Consider the following 23047-nt stretch of genomic DNA (forward strand, 5'->3'; position numbering starts at 1 on the left):
ATAACCCTAAACCTGCCCTTCATCCACACAATATTTAATGACCCTAAACCTGCCCTTCATCCACACAATATTTAATGACCCTAAACCTGCCCTTCATCCACACAATATTTAATAACCCTAAACCTGCCCTTCATCCACACAATATTTAATGACCCCAAACCTGCCCTTCATCCACACAATATTTAATGACCCTAAACCTGCCCTTCATCCACACAATATTTAATGACCCTAAACCTGCCCTTCATCCACACAATATTTAATAACCCTAAACCTGCCCTTCATCCACACAATATTTAATGACCCTAAACCTGCCCTTCATCCACACAATATTTAATGACCCTAAACCTGCCCTTCATCCACACAATATTTAATGACCCTAAACCTGCCCTTCATCCACACAATATTTAATGACCCTAAACCTGCCCTTCATCCACACAATATTTAATGACCCTAAACCTGCCCTTCATCCACACAATATTTAATGACCCTAAACCTGCCCTTCATCCACACAATATTTAATGACCCTAAACCTGCCCTTCATCCACACAATATTTAATAACCCTAAACCTGCCCTTCATCCACACAATATTTAATGACCCTAAACCTGCCCGCCCGCAGATATAACCGATATAATATAAATGTAGTAAATTTAAGTTTGTGTGTCAGTGTAGATGGTAGTGTAGATAGTGGATTGTCTGAAGTGATAGTCTTGGTGTGTGTGTGCACCTCTGTCTTTGTGTGCACTGTTCAGTAATCCCTGCAGCACGTTGTGACAGAGCGTCTGTTTTAGCGGTGGGATTCCTAAGCCCTTTTCCAGAGACAGTTAGGGTAAGAAGAGCACCGGACTCCTGATTCCTGGCTTTGGTCTCAGCTGCAATTACAGGCATTTAAAGGCCCTGGGGTCCTGATTTATCTCCTGTGGACCAGCACATGTTTACCCCATCAGCTCACAGACCTATAGAGAGACATACTGCTCTGACATACAGAATTAATCTCTAAACCTGTAAAAAGGTGGAGAAGAGCATAGAGACAAGATTTTTTATTCCCGAGAGATGGTTATAGATGGTGTATGTGTTTGTGAGTGTGTCTATAGTGTATTTCATCTTTCTTCCTTTTGTTCCTCTATCTAGGCTGTGGATGCAGTCCAGATGAAACAGACTCTGCCTGATAGAGTGGTCTACACCCTCAGTATCCCAGCAGCCACCTCTCAGGACAGTGGGGTGTATGAGTGCTCCATCACCAACAACTTCAGTGGAGAGATCAGAGCCAACAGGGTGGCTGTCACTGTCTTTGGTACACTCTCACCTCCTTATGGCCAATCAAAAATTCATTTTGAAAACATATGCACAATGTCTATCAATATCACTCAAGACATTGCTTATCCTTCAACAGCATTACTCTTTACTACCAGTACCACTTAGCTGTAGATGTATTAAACAGAAACGACTTGGGGTCCATCATACTTCTTGGAATAAGTCTTTAAAAGTAGTCCCCTTGAATTCACATAAAAGTATAGAGTTAATTCATCCTGCCTATCAGTGTCAGTTTGACGTGCTAGAGGGAAGGGATGCTTTATGGGATGGCTTCAACAGCCCCAATGCTTTATGGGATGGCTTCAACAGATGTGTGCCAGAATTTCATTTATCTTTTTCTTTTTCTCATCCTTCCTTCTGTGTCCCTTCTCTATCACTCTCTCTTTCTTTTTTCTCTCACTCTCACTTTACCCCACTCTTCATCACTACCTCTCCCTCTGCTCCCCTCTCTTTTCCACCCCTTCTCTCTGTAGAAGCGAACCCCTTTGTGATATTGGACCACAGTGGGATTGGAGTGGTGGAGTTTGTCAGTATGATGGAGGAGACAGAGTTCACCATCAGTATTGAAGCCTTCCCTGCTCCTAAAGTCACCTGGCTGAAAGATGGCATCGCCATCACTGAGAACAGCTACTTCCTCACCAAGACCAGCCGCCTGGAGGGGAACAAGTAAGATCACAACAGCTGTTTATAGCAAGGCTGTTTTTTTGTGTGTCTGTGGACCTTTGTGTGGTGTGTGCTGGACTGAGCTAAGTGGTTCTCTGCCCATCTCTCAGGCATCAGAGCACTCTGACTCTTCGGCAGCCACTAGAGGAGGACAGTGGTAACTACACCATCATGGTCCTCAGCATCCCTCACACTGCCCAGTTCTCCTTCACCCTCAAAGTGAAAGGTGAGAATAACTTCAAGCCAAGTGAAAATGCACTTTTACATGTGTGTGAACATGCATTTATGTGTTCAAATGTGTTAGGAATTGTGAATGTGTCAGTGTGCGTGTATTGTCTCAGAATAATCCTAAATCTGACCATATGTCTGCCTGTGTGTGTGCCTTCCAGCCTCAGCCCCAGTGCTGTTCCAGCCAGCCTCAGCTCCGGTGCTGATCCCCCAGAGAGAGGAGATGGTTGTTCCCCTCCACACCCCCTTCACTCTGACTTGCAGGGGCGAGGCCGAGCTGGCCTGGGACACGCCCGTCTACCTATCAGAGCAGACAGAGGAGGACAACAGCGGCCTGTTCATCACCACGGTTACCGTAGAGAACGCCACTGCGGCAAACACTGGTTTCTACACCTGCTTCTACAACGGAGGGAACTCCACTGAGGAGGGAGAGGACATCAGCATCTACATATATGTGCCAGGTATAGGGAAGACATCACTGTGGTGTTGGAGTTAAATCTATGTAAGACGTTTGAATGATTAGAAACTTACCATGCCCTCTTCTCACCCCCTCAGATCCAGAGGTGCCCTTTGTCCCCTCTCTGGTGCCCTTTGGCAACCACGTCCTGAATGGTCATGATGAGATGGAGATCCAGTGTCGCGTGTCAGACCCCAGTGCCAATGTGACCCTGGTTAACACTGATACCCAGCAGGCCGTGCCCATGACTGTCTACGACAGCAAGAGGGGCGCCGTGGGCTTCTTCAGTGCAGGAACCTATGTCTGCAAGGCCCTCGTCAATGGAGAGGAGCACCTCAGTGAGGAGTACATCGTCCACGGCTGGGCAGGGGGGTCGGAGCTGCATGTGGAGCTGAAGGCCCTGAAGACTGCTCTCTTGGTGGGAGACACCATCACTGTCACCTGTGTGGCCCGGGGGTCTGAGATACTGGAAGACCACTGGAAGTACCCTGGAAAACTGGTAAACAACAGCACATACTGTACATAGTTATTACTCTCTTCTTGGAGTGCATATTAATTGATTCATTTGAAAATACATTTGTTTGTTTGATTATAAATGGGTCTAACTTGTGTGTGTGTCCTGTGTGTGTGTCAGGTGAACCGTGGCTTGAAGTCGGTGCGTGAGAATAAGAGGGACCAGGAGATCCAGTACATCATGACTGTCCCCCAGGCCTCAGCCAAAGACAGCGGCATCTACGCCTGCTCCATTACTGACATCATCAGCAATGAGAGCCAGACCAGGGAGCTGGCCATCACTGTCTATGGTACGTTTTTGTCACTGTTTATTAACCTAGTAACAAGGCAATAATCTTGGTCTATCATCTTGCTTGAACTGGTAGATTGTTTTAACTAGCTGTGACCTGTACATATTTAATGAAAGGTTCTCTCTCCATTTTCTGTCCTGACAGAGAGCCCATTTGTGTCGCTGCGCCCTGTGTTCAGTTCTCAGGAGTCAGCAGACCTGGATGAGAGCAGAGAGTTCCGGGCCGACATCGACTCATTCCCCAGCGCCCAGGTCACATGGCTCAAAGATGGCCTCCCCCTCAACTATGTGGCGGCTGAGATAACCAACAGCCTCCAGCAGCTCAGCGAGACCAGGTGAAACTTCCTCTAACATGACTCCACACTGACTGAAGAGATATGATAAACCACTGTCCTGCACACTAAACTCTGTGGCTAATAACAGGTCCCCCAGTTCACCTAGGATGTTCAGATGTCTATTATTAAGGTGTGGTGTGGTGAGATGTTAGATTGGAACTAGTCTCTCATGACAGACTTGACAGCGATCACATGAGATTAGAGTGTAACCATACATGGTGTTTTGTCTCTGTAGGTACCTGAGTGTTCTGACCCTGATCCGGGCCAAGGAGGAGGACAGTGGGAACTACACCATCAGAGTGCAGAACGGGAACCAGACCCACAGCCACAGCTTCAGCCTGCAGGTCAAAGGTGAGGCAGAGGAATGCTCCAACTCCTCAATTTTCATTTACCTTTATCTCACTGACACCTGTGGTCCCATACTCCCATAACTTCCTAACCATCTCTCTTTGACCCCCTTTCTCTATTTCTCTTTTTCCCCTCTCTTCCTCGCTTCTTCTGTCACTGTCTGTATTGTGGTCTGACCCCCTGTTCTTTCTCTGTCTGTGTCCAGTACCTGCAGTCATTGTGGACCTGATGGACCTCCACCATGGCTCAGCCTCAGGCCAGTCTGTAGTGTGTATCGCTGGAGGCATGCCAACTCCTGAGGTGGAGTGGTTCATCTGCAAGAACATAAAACAGTAAGATTACACTCTCACAACCCCACGTTCTTCCTCTTTCCCCCTGTTCTCTCACTTTCACTCCAACAATAGCCAGTTTTCTTCCTTAAAATTAAAATACACCTACTGTACATGGTTTACCTCCCTGTCCACTTCATATGCTACTATGCCCAATGTGATAATGTCATGCTATCAGTTCTCGTTTCTTTACTCTTCCTTCCTCCCCTGTCCAGCTGCGCCAATGACTCATCTCAGTGGGTGCCCCTGCCAACCAACGACACAGATATCACTGTGGAAGCGCATTTTGATCAGGACAACCAGCTGGAGAGCCAGGTGATCTTCGTGCGTCTTGAGAACACTCTGGCCGTCCGCTGCCTGGCCAGGAACGAGATGGCCGCAGTCAGCAGGGAGGTGAAGCTGGTGTCACAAGGTGAGACATACACGCACAAAGTCACATTTACACACCTCCTCTCTCAATTACAGGGCCTATAGAAAGTTTACACACCTCCTCTCTCAGTTACAGGGCCTATAGAAAGTTTACACACCTCCTCTCTCAGTTACAGGGCCTATAGAAAGTTTACATACCTACTCTCTCAGTTACAGGGCCTATAGAAAGTTTACACACCTCCTCTCTCAGTTACAGGGCCTATAGAAAGTTTACACACCTCCTCTCTCAGTTACAGGGCCTATAGAATGTTTACACACCTCCTCTCTCAGTTACAGGGCCTATAGAAAGTTTACACACCTCCTCTCTCAGTTACAGGGCCTATAGAAAGTTTACACACCTCCTCTCTCAGTTACAGGGCCTATAGAAAGTTTACACACCTCCTCTCTCAGTTACAGGGCCTATAGAAAGTTTACACACCTCCTCTCTCAGTTACAGGGCCTATAGAAAGTTTACACACCTCCTCTCTCAGTTACAGGGCCTATAGAAAGTTTACATACCTCCTCTCTCAGTTACAGGGCCTATAGAAAGTTTACACACCTCCTCTCTCAGTTACAGGGCCTATAGAAAGTTTACACACCTCCTCTCTCAGTTACAGGGCCTATAGAAAGTTTACATACCTCCTCTCTCAGTTACAAGGCCTATAGAAAGTTTACACACCTCCTCTCTCCGTTACAGGGCCTATAGAAAGTTTACACACCTCCTCTCTCCGTTACAGGGCCTATAGAAAGTTTATACACCTCCTCTCTCAGTTACAGGGCCTATAGAAAGTTTACACACCTCCTCTCTCCGTTACAGGGCCTATAGAAAGTTTACACACCTCCTCTGAACTGAAGTAAACTGCAAAAAAACACTGAAAAGAAATACACTTTTTGGCCTAAATGCAAAGCTTTATGTTTGGGGCAAATCCAACACAACACATCACTGAGTAACTGCCTCCTTCTTTTCAAGCATGGTGTTGGGTGCATCATGGTATGGGTATGCTTGACATCGACAAAGACTGGGGAGTTTTTCAGGATAAAAAGTGACCGGATGGAGCTAAGCACAGGCAAAATCATAGAGGAAACCTGGTTCAGTCTGCTTTCCACCAGACACAGAGAGGAATTCACTTTTCAGCAGAACAATAACCTACAACACAAAGCCAAATCTACACTGGAGTTGCTTACCAAGAAGACAGTGAATCAGTGGCCAAGTTATCAGTTTTGACTTAAATCTGCTTGAAAGTCTATGGCGAGACTTGAAAATTGCTGTCTAGTCATGATCCCCAACATCTTGACAGAGCTTGAAGAATTTTGCAAAGAATAATGGACAATCCAGGTGCGCAAAGCGCTCATGAGACTTACCCAAGAAGACTCGCAGCTGTAATCGCTGCCAACTGTGTTTCTAACATGTATTAACTCAGGGGGGTGAATTCTTATATAATCAAGGTATATTATTGTTTTATGTTTCATTCATCTTTAAAAAAAATTTAGACATTTTTTTCCACTTTGACATTACAGAGTATTTTCTGTTGATCGTTGACAAAAAAATGACAATTAAATCCATTTTAATCCCGCTTTGTAACACAATAACATGTGGAGAAATCCAACGAGGTGTAGACTTTCTATAGGCCCTGTACAACATACATGGTTGGTATAGTGTGGTGACTAGATTCACAGTATCTTAGTTTGCCTGCTACCGTACATTTTCTTCCTGCCATAGTCTCCTCTTTTAATAGCTAGTTTCTTCCTGTAGTTGTGCCCCTTTGTGACACTTGATGTGTGATAGGCATTGAAGAGACTGGGCTGGGCTGTCAGTGTTGAGGTAGCTGTCTGGTAAATTGTCTGTGGTAGGGCAGATGTTCACAGACTTTGATTAGCCTGGGATACTTTTACTGTGAAAAGTAAAGCCCAGGTAGCTTAGTACATTTGGCCCCTCAAGCTGTGCCCCCCTACCCCGCACCTCTCCCTAAACCCTTCAGCAGACCTTTTGGTCCTGATAATCTGGAGACCCCACTGGCTTGGTTTATTGGGTGTGAGTCACCATGCTGAACTATGCCATTTAAATAGGGTATTTGGATTGGCATGTTGAAGTTCTTTATATTTTACTTAATGTTGGGTTCTTCAAATAATTCATCAAACTAACATTCCCATATTGACTTACATTGACTTCTCCATGTGGTTTTCTCTCTGTGGCATTCTCCATGTGGTTTTCTCTCTGTGGCATTCTCCATGTGGTTTTCTCTCTGTGGCATTCTCCATGTGGTTTTCTCTCTGTGGCATTCTCCATGTGGTTTTCTCTCTGTGGCATTCTCCATGTGGTTTTCTCTCTGTGGCATTCTCCATGTGGTTTTCTCTCTGTGGCATTCTCCATGTGGTTTTCTCTCTGTGGCATTCTCCATGTTGTTTTCTCTCTGTGGCATTCTCCATGTGGTTTTCTCTCTGTGGCATTCTCCATGTGGTTTTCTCTCTGTGGCATTCTCCATGTGGTTTTCTCTCTGTGGCATTCTCCATGTGGTTTTCTCTCTGTGGCATTCTCCATGTGGTTTTCTCTCTGTGGCATTCTCCATGTTGTTTTCTCTCTCTGGCATTCTCCATGTGGTTTTCTCTCTGTGGCATTCTCCATGTTGTTTTCTCTCTGTGGCATTCTCCATGTGGTTTTCTCTCTGTGGCATTCTCCATGTTGTTTTCTCTCTGTGGCATTCTCCATGTGGTTTTCTCTCTGTGGCATTCTCCATGTGGTTTTCTCTCTGTGGCATTCTCCATGTGGTTTTCTCTCTGTGGCATTCTCCATGTTGTTTTCTCTCTGTGGCATTCTCCATGTGGTTTTCTCTCTGTGGCATTCTCCATGTGGTTTTCTCTCTGTGGCATTCTCCATGTGGTTTTCTCTCTGTGGCATTCTCCATGTGGTTTTCTCTCTGTGGCATTCTCCATGTTGTTTTCTCTCTGTGGCATTCTCCATGTGGTTTTCTCTCTGTGGCATTCTCCATGTGGTTTTCTCTCTGTGGCATTCTCCATGTGGTTTTCTCTCTGTGGCATTCTCCATGTGGTTTTCTCTCTGTGGCATTCTCCATGTGGTTTTCTCTCTGTGGCATTCTCCATGTGGTTTTCTCTCTGTGGCATTCTCCATGTTGTTTTCTCTCTGTGGCATTCTCCATGTTGTTTTCTCTCTGTGGCATTCTCCATGTTGTTTTCTCTCTGTGGCATTCTCCATGTTGTTTTCTCTCTGTGGCATTCTTCATGTTGTTTTCTCTCTGTGGCATTCTTCATGTTGTTTTCTCTCTATGGCATTCTCCATGTTGTTTTCTCTCTGTGGCATTCTCCATGATTTGCTCTCCATCTCATGTGTGTGTGGTGGTTCTCCTCCTGAACAGGCCCCCACTCTGAGCTGCCTGTAACTGCTGCTGTTTTGGTGCTGCTGGTCATTGTCATCATCTCACTCATTGTCCTGGTCATTATCTGGAAACAGGTACAACAGATCACCACTGCCCCTCACACACGCACAAACTCGCTCACTCACTCACTGACTCATTCTCCCAATGACTCATTAAATCAGTCACCTACAATTTGTCTTAGAGCAGTGTTTTCCAACTCCGGTCCTCCAGTACCACCAACAGTACACATTTAATTGTAGCCCCGGACAAGCACACCTGATTCAACTTGTCAACATCAAACCCTCGATGAGTTCAGTCAGCAGGTATGTTTGCCCTGGGATACAACCAAAATGTGTACTCTTGGGGGACTAGAGGACCGGAGTTGGGAAACGCTGCTCTAGAGCCTATGCATGGATCTGTTTATCTATGTCCTCTATCTTACAGAAGCCTCGCTATGAGATCCGCTGGAGGGTGATAGAGTCAGTGAGCCCTGATGGCCATGAGTACATCTACGTTGACCCCATGCAACTGCCCTATGACTCCAGATGGGAGTTCTCTCGCGATGGGCTCGTACTGGGTAAGAGCCGACTGCACTGCTTCCTTTCTCTGTGGTCTTACTGTGGTCATGTTCCGGTCAGAGTGTCACATCATCATGGTTGGGTGGTCGTGTTCTAGTCAGGCTTTGGTCTGGATATCTCCCTCTGGTCTTTGAAGTGAGGATGTGATAACGCCATCTGGCCTGGCAGAAAGGGGAGGTTGGGGCGTGCTGCCTGGGTATGGGTTGTGACTCACTGACCAAAGGGAATCTCACTCACTGGGTAACTGGGGAAGTCACAGATGAGAGGGCAGAGGCAGACGTGTGTGTCAAGTAACATTTTATTTTATTTGTCACATGGTTCGTAAACAACAGATGTAGACTAACAGTGAAATGCTTACTTATGGGTCCTTTTCCAACAATACAGAGTAAAAGATAAAGATACAAAATATAAAATAGAAATAGAAATAGTGACACAAGGAATAAATACACAGTGAATAACAAAAGCAAGTAAACGTGGCTATATACAGGGAGTACCAGTACTGAGATAATGTGCAGGGTTACGAGGTAATTGAGGTAACTGTGTACTGTAGATATAGATAGGAGTAAGGTGACTAGGCAACCGGATAGATTGACAGTAGCAGCAGAGTATGTGGTGAGTGTGAAAGTGTGTGTGTATGGCGTCAGTATGCATGTGTGCGCATGTTATGTGTTTGTGTGGGCATATGTACTGTGTGTAGGTATCTGTGTGTTGGAGTGTGAGTCTGTGGGTAGAGTCCAGTGTGTGTGCATAGAGTCAGTGCTTGAGAGTGTGTGTGTGTGTTTGCCTGTCTGTCTATGTTTGTGTATTTGTTTACCCTCCATGTTAACTGATCGTGTGCCATGTCTGCTGTGTCTGCAGGTCGTGTTCTGGGCTCTGGGGCGTTTGGGAAGGTGGTGGAGGGAACTGCATATGGACTCAGCCGCTCCCAGCCCGTCATGAAGGTGGCTGTGAAGATGCTGAAACGTGAGTTGACCACAGACAGCTATAGTTGACCACATACAGCTATAAAGTTGACCACAGACAGCTATAGTTGACCACATACAGCTATGGAGTTGACCACAGACAGCTATACAGACAGCTATAGAGTTGACCACAGACAGCTATACAGACAGCTAAAGAGTTGACCACAGACAGCTATAGAGTTGACCACAGACAGCTATAGAGTTGACCATAGACAGCTATAGAGTTGACCATAGACAGCTATACAGACAGCTATATAGTTGACCACAGACAGCTATAGAGTTGACCACAGACAGCTATAGAGTTGACCACAGACAGCTATAGAGTTGACCACAGACAGCTATAGATTTGACCACAGACAGCTATAGAGTTGACCATAGACAGCTATACAGACAGCGATAGAGTTGACCACTGAGAGCTATAGAGTTGACCATAGACAGCTATAGAGTTGACCACAGACAGCTATAGAGTTGACCACAGACAGCTATAGAGTTGATCATAGACAGCTATACAGACAGCTATAGAGTTGACCACAGACAGCTATAGAGTTGACCACAGACAGCTATAGAGTTGACCACAGACAGCTATAGAGCTGACCACAGACAGCTATAGAGTTGACCACAGACAGCTATAGAGTTGACCACAGACAGCTATAGAGTTGACCATAGACAGCTATACAGACAGCTATAGAGTTGACCACAGACAGCTATATAGTTGACCATAGACAGCTATAGAGTTGACCATAGACAGCTATACAGACAGCTATAGAGTTGACCACAGACAGCTATAGAGGTGACCACAGACAGCTATAGAGTTGACCACAGACAGCTATAGAGTTGACCATAGACAGCTATAAAGTTGACCACAGACAGCTATAGAGTTGACCACAGACAGCTATAGAGTTGACCACAGACAGCTATAGAGTTGACCACAGACAGCTATAGAGTTGACCACAGACAGCTATAGAGTTGACCACAGACAGCTATACAGACAGCTATAGAGTTGACCACAGACAGCTATAGAGTTGACCATAGACAGCTATAGAGTTGACCACAGACAGCTATAGAGTTGACCACAGACAGCTATAGAGTTGACCACAGACAGCTATAGAGTCAACTCTATAGCTGTCTATGGTCAACTCTATAGCAGTCTGTGGTCAACTCTATAGCTGACTGTGGTCAACTCTATAGCTGTCTTTATAGCTGTCTATGGTCAACTCTATACAGAAAGCTATAGAGTTGACCGGCTATTGAGTTCAGATGCTGAAACGTGAGTTGACCACAGACAGCTATAGTTGACCACATACAGCTATAAAGTTGACCACAGACAGCTATAGTTGACCACATACAGCTATGGAGTTGACCACAGACAGCTATACAGACAGCTATAGAGTTGACCACAGACAGCTATACAGACAGCTAAAGATTTGACCACAGACAGCTATAGAGTTGACCACAGACAGCTATAGAGTTGACCATAGACAGCTATAGAGTTGACCATAGACAGCTATACAGACAGCTATATAGTTGACCACAGACAGCTATAGAGTTGACCACAGACAGCTATAGAGTTGACCACAGACAGCTATAGAGTTGACCACAGACAGCTATAGAGTTGACCACAGACAGCTATAGAGTTGACCATAGACAGCTATACAGACAGCGATAGAGTTGACCACTGAGAGCTATAGAGTTGACCACAGACAGCTATAGAGTTGACCACAGACAGCTATAGAGCTGACCACAGACAGCTATAGAGTTGACCACAGACAGCTATAGAGTTGACCACAGACAGCTATAGAGTTGACCATAGACAGCTATAGAGTTGACCATAGACAGCTATACAGACAGCTATATAGTTGACCACAGACAGCTATAGAGTTGACCACAGACAGCTATAGAGTTGACCACAGACAGCTATAGAGTTGACCACAGACAGCTATAGAGTTGACCACAGACAGCTATAGAGTTGACCATAGACAGCTATACAGACAGCAATAGAGTTGACCACTGAGAGCTATAGAGTTGACCATAGACAGCTATAGAGTTGACCACAGACAGCTATAGAGTTGACCACAGACAGCTATAGAGTTGATCATAGACAGCTATGCAGACAGCTATAGAGTTGACCACAGACAGCTATAGAGTTGACCACAGACAGCTATAGAGTTGACCACAGACAGCTATAGAGCTGACCACAGACAGCTATAGAGTTGACCACAGACAGCTATAGAGCTGACCACAGACAGCTATAGAGTTGACCATAGACAGCTATGCAGACAGCTATAGAGTTGACCACAGACAGCTATAGAGTTGACCACAGACAGCTATAAAGTTGACCACAGACAGCTATAGAGTTGACCACAGACAGCTATAGAGTTGACCACAGACAGCTATAGAGTTGACCACAGACAGCTATAGAGTTGACCACAGACAGCTATAGAGTTGACCACAGACAGCTATAGAGTTGACCACAGACAGCTATAGAGTTGACCACAGACAGCTATAGAGTTGACCACAGACAGCTATACAGACAGCTATAGAGTTGACCACAGACAGCTATAGAGTTGACCATAGACAGCTATAGAGTTGACCACAGACAGCTATAGAGTTGACCACAGACAGCTATAGAGTTGACCATATACAGCTATAGAGTTGACCACAGACAGCTATAGAGTTGACCACAGACAGCTATAGAGTTGACCATATACAGCTATAAAGTTGACCATATACAGCTATAGAGTTGACCATAGACTGCTATAGAGTTGACCACAGACAGCTATAGAGTTGACCACAGACAGCTATAGAGTTGACCACAGACAGCTATAGAGTTGACCACAGACAGCTATAGAGTTGACCACAGACAGCTATAGAGTTGACCATAGACAGCTATACAGAAAGCTATAGAGTTGACCATAGACAGCTATAGAGTTGACCACAGACAGCTATAGAGTTGACCACAGACAGCTATAGAGTTGACCACAGACAGCTATAGAGTTGACCACAGACAGCTATAGAGTTGACCACAGACAGCTATAGAGTTGACCACAGACAGCTATAGAGTTGACCACAGACAGCTATACAGACAGCTATAGAGTTGACCACAGACTGCTATAGAGTTGACCATAGACAGCTATAGAGTTGACCATAGACAGCTATAGAGTTGACCATAGACAGCTATAGAGTTGACCACAGACAGCTATAGAGTTGACCACAGACAGCTATAGAGTTTACCACAGACAGCTATAGAGTTGACCACAGACAGCTATAGAGTTGACCATATACAGCTATAGAGTTGACCATATACAGCTATAGAGTTGACCACAGACAGCTATAGAGTTGACCATATAAAGCTATAGAGTTGACCACAGAGCTATAGAGTTGACCATATACAGCTATAGAGTTGACCACAGACAGCTATAGAGTTGACCATATGCAGCTATAGAGTTGACCACAGACAGCTATAGAGTTGACCATATACAGCTATAGAGTTGACCACAGACAGCTATAGAGTTGACCATAGACAGCTATAGTGTTGACCATAGACAGCTATAGAGTTGACCACAGACAGCTATAGAGTTGACTATAGACACCTATAAAGACAGCTATAGAGTTGACCACAGTCAGCTATAGAGTTGACCACAGACTGCTATAGAGTTGACCATAGACAGCTATAGAGTTGACCATAGACAGCTATAGAGTTGACCATAGACAGCTATAGAGTTGACCACAGACAGCTATAGAGTTGACCACAGACAGCTATAGAGTTGACCATAGACAGCTATACAGACAGCTATAGAGTTGACCACAGACAGCTATGGAGTTGACCACAGACAGCTATGGAGTTGACCATAGACAGCTATAGAGTTGACCACAGACAGCTATAGAGTTGACCACAGACAGCTATAGAGTTGACCATAGACAGCTATAGAGTTGACCACAGACAGCTATACAGACAGCTATAGAGTTGACCACAGACAGCTATAGAGTTGACCACAAACAGCTATACAGACAACTATAGAGTTGACCACAGACAGCTATAGAGTTGACCATAGACAGCTATAGAGTTGACCACAGACAGCTATAGAGTTGACCTCAGACTTACTTTGTGATTGATGAAACAATGGCAGTCATTGATGGATCTTGTTGATGAATTGATTGTGTGTGATTGACCGATATGTGCTGTGTGATTGATTGAAGGTTGATTTATTGTTTGTCTGTTTGGCGTTGCAGCCACGGCCCGCTCCAGTGAGAAACAGGCCCTGATGTCAGAGCTGAAGATCATGACTCACCTGGGCCCTCACCTCAACATCGTCAACCTGCTGGGGGCCTGCACCAAGTCAGGTGACTACATACACATGCACACACACACACACTTACAGATGCAGTGGTGTAAAGTACCTAAGTGAAAATACTTTAAAGTACTGCTTAAGTCATTTTTTTGGGTGCTTTACTTTACTATTTTGGGTACTTTACTATTTATATTTTTGACTACTATTACTTTTACTAAGTACTCTTTACATTTTGAATGCTTAGCTGGACTGCAAAATGGTCCAATGCCTACATCCCTGGTCATCCCTACTGCCTCTGGCAGACTCACTAAACACAAATGCTTCGTTTGTAAATTATGTCTGAGTGTTGGAGTGTGCTATCAGTCATTTTTATTTATTTAAATGGTGCCATTTGGTTTGCTTAAAATAAGGGGTTTGAAATGATTTATACTTTTACTTTTTAATACTTTTATTTTACTGGGTGACTCACTTTTGCTTGAGTCATTTTCTATTAAGGTATCTTTACTTTTACTCAAGTATAACCATTGGGTACTTTTTCCGCCGCTGCAGATATGCTCACACACACACATATGGTTTTGACAGTCAAGAAAGGCAGTTGCCATTACTCTCTGGGCCGTTGGTGGGTGTGGTATTTTAATAGTGTTTTTATGAGTGTAAAGGCTTGCCCTCTTGGCGTAGCTTTTAGCCTTCATGAGCCTCTGAAAAGTTAAGCCAGCAAACTGACACTTGTGTCTCTTTCTCTCTCCTATCTTCCCATGCAGGCCCCACCTACATCATCACTGAGTACTGCTTCTATGGAGACCTGGTCAACTACCTGCACAAGAACAGAGAGAACTTCCTCAGCCTGCACTCAGAGAAGACCAAGAAAGACCTGGACATCTTTGGCATAAACCCTGCAGACGAGAGCAGCAGGAGGTAAAGAGACATAGAATCAGCTGCAGAAACACACATGGACGCACACAGGCATGGACGCACACAGGCACGGACGCACACAGGCATGGACGCACACAGGCACGGACGCACACAGGCACAGGCGCGCACACTCGCATGCACTAGCACGCACACACACCCCCTATGTCGTGTGTCCCCCTCCTCAGTTCCTGCTCCAACTCTCCCCACTCAGTCATTCTGTCTCATTGACAGCACTCTACTGCAGGCTCTCGGTAACATAACGTAGCCCTACCCCAGTCTTCCACATGGCTGAGGAGGTCATCTGGTGTCTTCCACTAATCAAATCTGTGTCTGAAGTGGTGCTCGGCTTTCAGCCTAAACATGACTGTTGTTTGGTACCTGTTAATGGTCTCTGTCCAGGCGAGCATGGGGAAAACAGTGGGAGAGTCCTGCCTGTTCCTGTCTGCTCTGCTGATCTGTGTTGACAGATTACTTACAATGACCACATCTCAAAATGACCACACCATCAACTGCACCCTTTGTAGCGGGAACCTCAGTATATACATTGGGTGTTCTTTGAGAATGGTGATTCTACCGAGGTTGTTGTCTTTCTACCAACCTTCTCCCTCCCTCCTTCCCTGCAGCTATGTGATCCTGTCCTTTGAAAGTGGTAAAGGGGACTACATGGAAATGAAGCAGGCAGACACCACGCAGTACGTGCCCATGCTGGAGATGAGTGATGCCTCCAAGTACTCCGACATCCAGAGGTCTGAATATGACCACCCACCATCACAGAAGGGTGGTGAGTACATCTCAGTCTGACAGTCTCTCTCTCTCTCTCTCTCTCTCTCTTTCTCTCTCTCTCTCTCTCTCTCTCTCTCTCTCTCTCTCTCTCTCTCTCTCTCTCTCTCTCTCTCGGCGCAGGGTTTTAGTCAGCGCTGGTTGGGTTGGTTGAGGGGTCCAGCCTGTAATTATATAGAGAGGGTAATTGTAGCAGTTGTATTTCTCCCTCCCATTAGGAAAAGCCAGGTTACAGCAGCCAGTTCTATATTTACATGCACGTAAACATACAAACACACACTTTATTCACTTACTCATAGACCGACTGAAGCTAAATGTCTGTATATGTGTGTTTTTCTGATCCAGATAATGAGATGGACAGCCTGCTGTCAGAAGATGGCAATGAGGGCCTCAGCACCACAGATCTGCTCAGCTTTACCTACCAGGTGGCCAGAGGCATGGAGTTCCTGTCCTCTAAGAACGTGAGTGGGACCAAGGGCTGGGAATGACTGGAGATCAGTGGGACATGATTTTAGGTCAGTGCAGTGGGCTGGGGATAACAGGCCAATGTCATACAATACAATAGCTATACTGAGACCAAGGTCTCTTTTACAGATGAGCCCTGAATTACAGAAATTACACACATCAAAATGTAAGCAGAAAGAAAAACACAGTCATAAAAAACAAAATGCATTCATCAGTAATAAGGTCCTCAATCAGCTTTGTGAATTGCCCCAGAGGCACCAAAACAGGCTGTACGTTTCGTCTTGATGTTCTGGTGCAGATCGGGCAATTTAAAGTATTGATTGGGGACTTATTTGTGGAGGAATGTAACTTTTTTCTTTGTCATTTGTGATGTTTTATTTGTGCTTCCCATGACTGTGTTTTTGTATTTTAATGTATATATGTAGGTTGGGTATAATGTGTATATTTATGTTGTGTATATAAAGGGTACATGTGTAAAAGAGAGCTAGGTCTCAATATGTCTTCCCTATTAAAATATAGGTAAAAAGAATCATAACAAACATCCACTTTAACAACATTTATTATATTTTTACACAAATAAGGTGCAATAAAACTAAAAGCTGATTTACCTAACTCAGGAGAGACCTAGGGAATTTCCAGAATATATCAACAAGAGATATAGAAGTGAGCCTAGGATGCCATAGCCATCTTTTATTGGCCTGACTTTGCAACAAAGGAAGTGATGGTCACATGATTCCTTTGGCTTAGCAGAAGCTAGTGTCACTGGCAAGCTTGTTCTGACCTCTCTGTTGGTACACAACAGGGAGTGGGTCGGTTGCCACGTCAACCCTGCCGTCTGTATGTTCCAGTGGTAACCACGGTAATGATGGCAGGCAGGTTGTGGGCTGCTGTTGTGCTTGATGACAGCTGTGAAAGCCAAGAGGTTGGCTAAATCAGGGGTTGTGTGATAAGCGGCCCTGTGAAGGCTGAGCTCACTGCTCAGGAGACAGGCCAGGTCTTTATATAGAACACCCAGTAGGCTGGAATTACACTGGGTACAAAGAAGCTATAAGCTCCTCATACAGCCTCCTAGTTATTATCCCTGAATATCCCCTGGCCAGGAGTGGTCAGTCAAGGCTGTTTCTAAGGCTGGCCTGTTGATATAAAGCCACCCTGTAAAACATGAGGAGGAAAGAATGAATAAATGGAAAGGGAGAACATACAAATAGTTTATTTTGAATTGAGATTAAATTAATTCTCTGTGTGTCTGTTTTGTTGTACAGTGTGTGCATCGGGACCTGGCTGCTAGGAACGTCCTGCTCTCTCAGGGGAAGATAGTGAAGATCTGTGACTTTGGCCTGGCCAGAGACATCATGCATGACAACAACTATGTCTCCAAAGGCAGCGTTAGTATTTCTCTATGACCATACTGGCTGTTTGTGTCCCCTGAGCATAGACATGTTTCCTGCTTGTTCATGTTAGCACTCCATTATGTTCCACTATTGTAGTATCCGTTATATGAGTGCTGTGTGTTTGATCCATCTGCTGTGTGTGTTGACCACAGACCTTCCTGCCAGTGAAGTGGATGGCTCCTGAGAGTATCTTTGACAACATGTACACCACCCTCAGTGATGTCTGGTCCTACGGCATCCTCCTCTGGGAGATTTTCTCTCTAGGTGAGGCTAAGCTGACCCCAAATCTGTGACAAAGACACATCTTGAGAAGCATGTTAAGGAGACATCTGACTCCAGATCCGTGTGTAGATACAGTGTTGACAGTGTTACTGCTGTTTGCTGGTGTACTGATGGCAGTGTGTTTGTGTTAAAGGTGGCACCCCATACCCAGGGATGGTAGTGGACTCCAGCTTCTACAACAAGATCAAGAGTGGCTACAGGATGGCCAAACCTGAGCACGCCCCCGCTGATGTGTATGTACATATATTTTTTATATAATTCTACATTGTGTTGTGTACACTTTTTATGCCAAAACAATTTTTAAAACACTGGATCAGATAACATTGTCCCATATGTCATGCAAATACTATGGAACGCTACTACTGCTGTGAATGCACAGTACTAAACTGTGATATACAATACAATTATATGACTGTTATACCATGGCATTTCACTCCCTGTATTGTCTGTCCCGTTCTCTCTGTTTAACTAGGGTGTTTTCCTTCCTCCAGGTATGAGATGATGATAAAGTGTTGGAACAGTGAGCCTGAGAAGAGGCCTTCCTTCCTCAGCCTGAGTGAGAGTGTGGCTTCACTGCTGCCCTCCGGCTACAAGAGGGTGAGCGTCTCTTCAGTATGAGCTCTGACCTTACAATCTCTCCCAGGGTTCCTCACCCCTGCTTTCTAATGTCCCTCTCTCTTTAATTCCTGACCCTGACCTCCAACGTTTGGACCTACTCCTCCCTCTTAATGTTTCTTGTCCTTTCTAATCAGTTTCATCCCCCTTTTACCTTACCTGACCTATCCTATTTTTACACAGAAAGGGAGTAAGTGCTTCAACCATACTCTTTCTCCATACCTTTCTCACACTTTTCCTAGCCAGTGCGCTCCCCCTAGCCTTGGGGCTTGTTATAGTTCTACAGTACTAACAAAGTGAAGTTCATCTAAAACCAGGCTCACAAACTCCAACCACTTCCCCCAACGCTGCCAGTGTAGTGTGTTTCTGTGGGCTCTGCCAGTTGAGGCTGTTTATGTGGGCGCTGAGTACTGTGCATTTCCGTTGTATTAAAGCCCAGCTCTGGCGATGATTAGAGTGCTAATGCTCCAGCTGGCGGTCAGTGACCAACCCCAACCACAGTACTGACGCAGTCAGCAGCAGCAGCCCCAGGTCTCCCCTCCACCTCCCCTTCACTGGCTAGGCTAACTATAATGAGCCTATTAAACAGCACGACACACATGGCATATCAAACCTCCTCCTCCCCCACTATTCTGCTTTGCTGGTCCAGGAGAGTGGAGGAGTTAGCTCCTGTTTTAGCACCTCAGGCTGGGGTTGGGTTGGCTGGGCTAGGGTGGGGTGGGATGGGAGATCACCACCAGGCTGACTGAGTGAGAACACACACCACTGACAGCTGGTTTAACTGGTTCAACTGATAAATCTGTTTTAGGATTGATTTATGAGTTGAAGTGATTTATGTTTTGTGATTATAAAGGGGATGCTACTGTTTTGTAGGTACTGTATGGGAGGTACCAGAGCAGTAAATAACTATTAAGTACTCCAGGCCAAACATGTTTTATTTACATGCACAACACTCTTGTTTTTTTTTAAACGGTTAGACATATAGCTTTCTGCATGGTACTGTAGACATGATTCAATGCTCCTCGATACTGTAGGTTAATGTTCATTGGGCTTTCTCTCTGTTGTGCAGTGCTTCGAGAGGGCAAGCCATGAGTTCCTGAAGAGCGACCATCCAGCAGTGACCAGGGTCCAGGTGGAGAGTGATGACACCTACATTGGGATCACCTATAAGAGTCAGGACAAGTTGAAGGACAGGGAGAGTGGCTTCGACGAGCAGCGCCTCAGCTCTGACAGCGGTTACATCATCCCCCTCCCCGACCTAGACCCTCTGTCTGATGATGAGTACGTCAAGAGGAACCGCCACAGGTAGGCTACCACCTTAATCTCAGACATGTGTATCTTCAATCTCAGATTCTTATATGTGGTATAGGTTGATAACACCGTTTTACAACCTCACATGTGCTAGTTCTGTTTACCAAATGCAAACAAGATAGATATCCTTTATATTTATTTAATGGTCTCCTCCTGTTTATAATAACCTATCACTCACTTAACTGTTTAGTAACACTGACCTGTTCCTCTCTGTCCTGTGAAGCTCTCAGACATCTGAAGAGAGTGCCATAGAGACAGGCTCCAGCTTCACGCTGGCCAAGAGAGAAGGAGAGACCCTGGAGGACATCAGCTTGTTGGATGAGATGTGTTTGGACTCAGAGCTGGTGGAAGACAGCTTCCTGTGAAAGGCCTGGAGAAGCCAAAAGCCTGCTAAAGAGAGGGAGAGAGGGGGGAGAAACACACCTGAACACAGACTCTCAGACCACCCAAAGACCCCTCCTCGCAACCCCCTATCTCGAACCCTCCTCATCCTCCGCCCATACACCTCCATTCCTCTCAGGAGGACAGAGCAAAACCACTTCACTGCTTGGACGAGTCTGTGGCCAGATCATGGTACGCCTGTCGTTTTCCTCATCAGACTGACAGCACCCCTTGTGGGGCTGGAGGGACGAGCAGCATGGATGGATGCTACACTAATGACTCATCACTATCATGTGGTTACAGAGTCTCTATGGAACGGTAGTGTTGGATGGGAATAAGAGCACATGAGGAGAACATGGAGGAAGATTTTTATATAAACGTATAAAACCTTATTGTAATGGGCATTCCGAACAGCATCATAAGCAAGGATGGATGGAGGGATCAGAATGCATCAGGCGTGAAAGTCAAAGACCCAGAATGACGGGCAGTTTATCTCAGCCATGCAGAACCACTACAGACAGACCCACTATTTAAACCACATCACACCAGTGCCAGCAAACAGACCAGTATGAGGCCAGCTACACAACAGACGGCTTTACTTCACAACCCACCTACCTGCAGAATATGTACTACAGTATGTCTGATGCTGGCACAATCAGTAGCAATACACTGATTAAAAAACATGATTTTGTACTTGCCCATATGGCATATGTTGTCAATAGCAGTACAAACATTATTTTTTTTGCCTGTCAGCTATAGTCAGCTATATATATATATATATATATATATATATATATATATATATATATATATATATATATATATATATATATATATATATATATATATATAACTGACTTGCCTGGCCAGTTAAAATAACAAATTCTTATTTACAATGATGGCCTAACCCGGCCAAACCCGGACGATGCTGGGCCAATTGTGTGCCGCCCTATGGGACTCCCAATCACAGTCGAATGTGATTCAGCCTGGATTCAAACCAGGGACTGTAGGGACGCCTCTAGACTGCTGCTCCACTCGGGAGCCTAAGTGTGTGTGGGTACATACATACACTGGGGGGAAAAAAACATTTCAAGGATTTCACTGAATTACAGTTCATATAAGAAAATCTGTCAATTTCAATGAGTTGATTAGGCTCTAATCTATGGATTTCACATGGGTGGGCCTTGGAGGGCATAGGCCCACCCACTTGGCAGCTTGGCCCACCCACTGGGGAGCCAGGCCCAATCAATCAGAACGTTTTCCCCACAAAAGGGCTTTATTACAGACATAAATACTCCCCCCCCTCCCCTCTCTCAGACTATCCTGCAGGTGGAGAAGCCAGATGTGGAGGTCCTGAGCTGGCGTGGCTATACATGTTCTGCGGTTGTGAGGCCGGTTGAACGTACTGCCAAATTCTCTAAAAAACGTTGGAGGCAGTTTATGGTAGAGAAATTAACATTAAATTCTCTGGCAACAGCGCTGATGGACATTCCTGCTCTCTTAAAACTTGAGACGTCTGTGGCATTGTGTTGTGACAAAACTGCACATTTTAAAGTGCCCTTTTATTGGCCCCAGCACAAGGTGCACCTGTGTAATGGTCAAGCTGTTTAATCAGCTTCTTGATATGCCACACCTTTCAGGTGGATGGATTATCTTGGCAAAGGAGAAATGCTCACTAACAGTGACGTAAACAAATTTGTACACAAAAATTTGAAAAAAATAACCTTTTTGTGCGTGCGTATGGAACATTTCTGGGATTTTTTATTTACGCTCATGAAACATGGGACCAACACTTTACATGTTGCATTTATATTTTTGTACACACTATATATACCAAAGTATGTGGACAGCCCTTCAAATTAGTGGATTCGGCTATTTCGGCCACACCAGTTGCTGACAGGTATCAAATCTAGTACACAGCCATGTAATCTCCATAGACAAACATTGGCAGTAGAGTGGCCTTACTGAAGAGCTCAGTGACTTTCAACGTGGCACCGTTATAGCTGTCCCGGTAACTGTAAGTGCTGCTATTGTGAAGTGGAAATGTGTAGGAGCAACAACGGCTCAGCCGCGAAGTGGTAAGCTACACAAGCTTACAAAATGGGACTGCAGAGTTCTGAAGCGCATAGCACGTAAAGTCGTCTGTCCTCGGTTGCCACATTTACTACTGAGTTCCAAAATGCCTCTGGAAGCAACGTCAGCACAAGCCCTGTTCGTCGGGAGCTTCATGAAATGGGTTTCCATGGCCAAACAGCCGCACAAAAGCCTAAGATCACCATGCGCAATGCCAAGTATCGGCTGGAGTGGTGTAAAGCTCGTTGCCATTGGACTCTGGAGCAGTGGAAACCCGTTCTCTGGAATGATGAATCACACTTCACCATCTGACAGTCCAACGGGTGAATCTGGGTTTGGTGGATGCCTGGAGAATGCTACCTGCCCCAATGTGTAGTGCCAACTATAAAGTTGGATGAGGAATAATGATCTGGGGCTGTTTTTCATGGTTCGGGCTAAGCTCTTAGTTCCAGTGAAGGGAACTCTTAACGCTACAGCATACAATGACATTCTAGACAATTCTGTGCTTCCAACTTTGTGGCAAAGGTTTGGGGAAGGTCCTTTCCTGTTTCAGCATGACAACACCCCATGCACAAAGCGAGGTCCAAACAGAAATGGTTTGTTGAGATCGGTGTGGAAATACTTGAGTGGCCTGCACAGAGCCCTGACCTCAATCCAATCGAACAGGTTTCGGATGAATTGGAACCCAGACTGAGAGCCAAGCCTAATCGCCCAAAATCAGTGCCCGACCTCACTAATGCTCTTGTGGCTGGAT

At 45.3% G+C, this 23047-nt stretch overlaps 1 protein-coding gene across 1 annotated transcript in view; it reads left to right on the top strand.

Moving 5' to 3' along the window:
• LOC139409366 (platelet-derived growth factor receptor alpha-like) overlaps positions 1-20406 on the top strand; it is a 26900-nt gene extending 6494 nt beyond the window's left edge. Inside the window, exons 6-28 of the mRNA XM_071154407.1 lie at positions 1131-1293; positions 1787-1979; positions 2087-2202; positions 2366-2665; positions 2760-3160; positions 3296-3464; positions 3609-3798; positions 4034-4149; positions 4352-4478; positions 4691-4887; positions 8255-8349; positions 8699-8831; positions 9691-9795; positions 14025-14135; positions 14845-14998; positions 15619-15776; positions 16121-16236; positions 17503-17625; positions 17784-17895; positions 18047-18146; positions 18405-18510; positions 19598-19833; positions 20063-20406. Coding sequence (XP_071010508.1) covers positions 1131-1293; positions 1787-1979; positions 2087-2202; positions 2366-2665; positions 2760-3160; positions 3296-3464; positions 3609-3798; positions 4034-4149; positions 4352-4478; positions 4691-4887; positions 8255-8349; positions 8699-8831; positions 9691-9795; positions 14025-14135; positions 14845-14998; positions 15619-15776; positions 16121-16236; positions 17503-17625; positions 17784-17895; positions 18047-18146; positions 18405-18510; positions 19598-19833; positions 20063-20204 — 3663 coding nt within the window. The 3' untranslated portion in view covers positions 20205-20406. The remainder of the gene's footprint in view (positions 1-1130; positions 1294-1786; positions 1980-2086; positions 2203-2365; positions 2666-2759; positions 3161-3295; positions 3465-3608; positions 3799-4033; positions 4150-4351; positions 4479-4690; positions 4888-8254; positions 8350-8698; positions 8832-9690; positions 9796-14024; positions 14136-14844; positions 14999-15618; positions 15777-16120; positions 16237-17502; positions 17626-17783; positions 17896-18046; positions 18147-18404; positions 18511-19597; positions 19834-20062) is intronic.
• The last annotated feature ends 2641 nt before the right edge of the window (positions 20407-23047 follow it).

This window comes from Oncorhynchus clarkii, chromosome 5, assembly GCF_045791955.1.
Source record: "Oncorhynchus clarkii lewisi isolate Uvic-CL-2024 chromosome 5, UVic_Ocla_1.0, whole genome shotgun sequence".
Taxonomy (NCBI): Eukaryota; Metazoa; Chordata; class Actinopteri; order Salmoniformes; family Salmonidae; genus Oncorhynchus; species Oncorhynchus clarkii.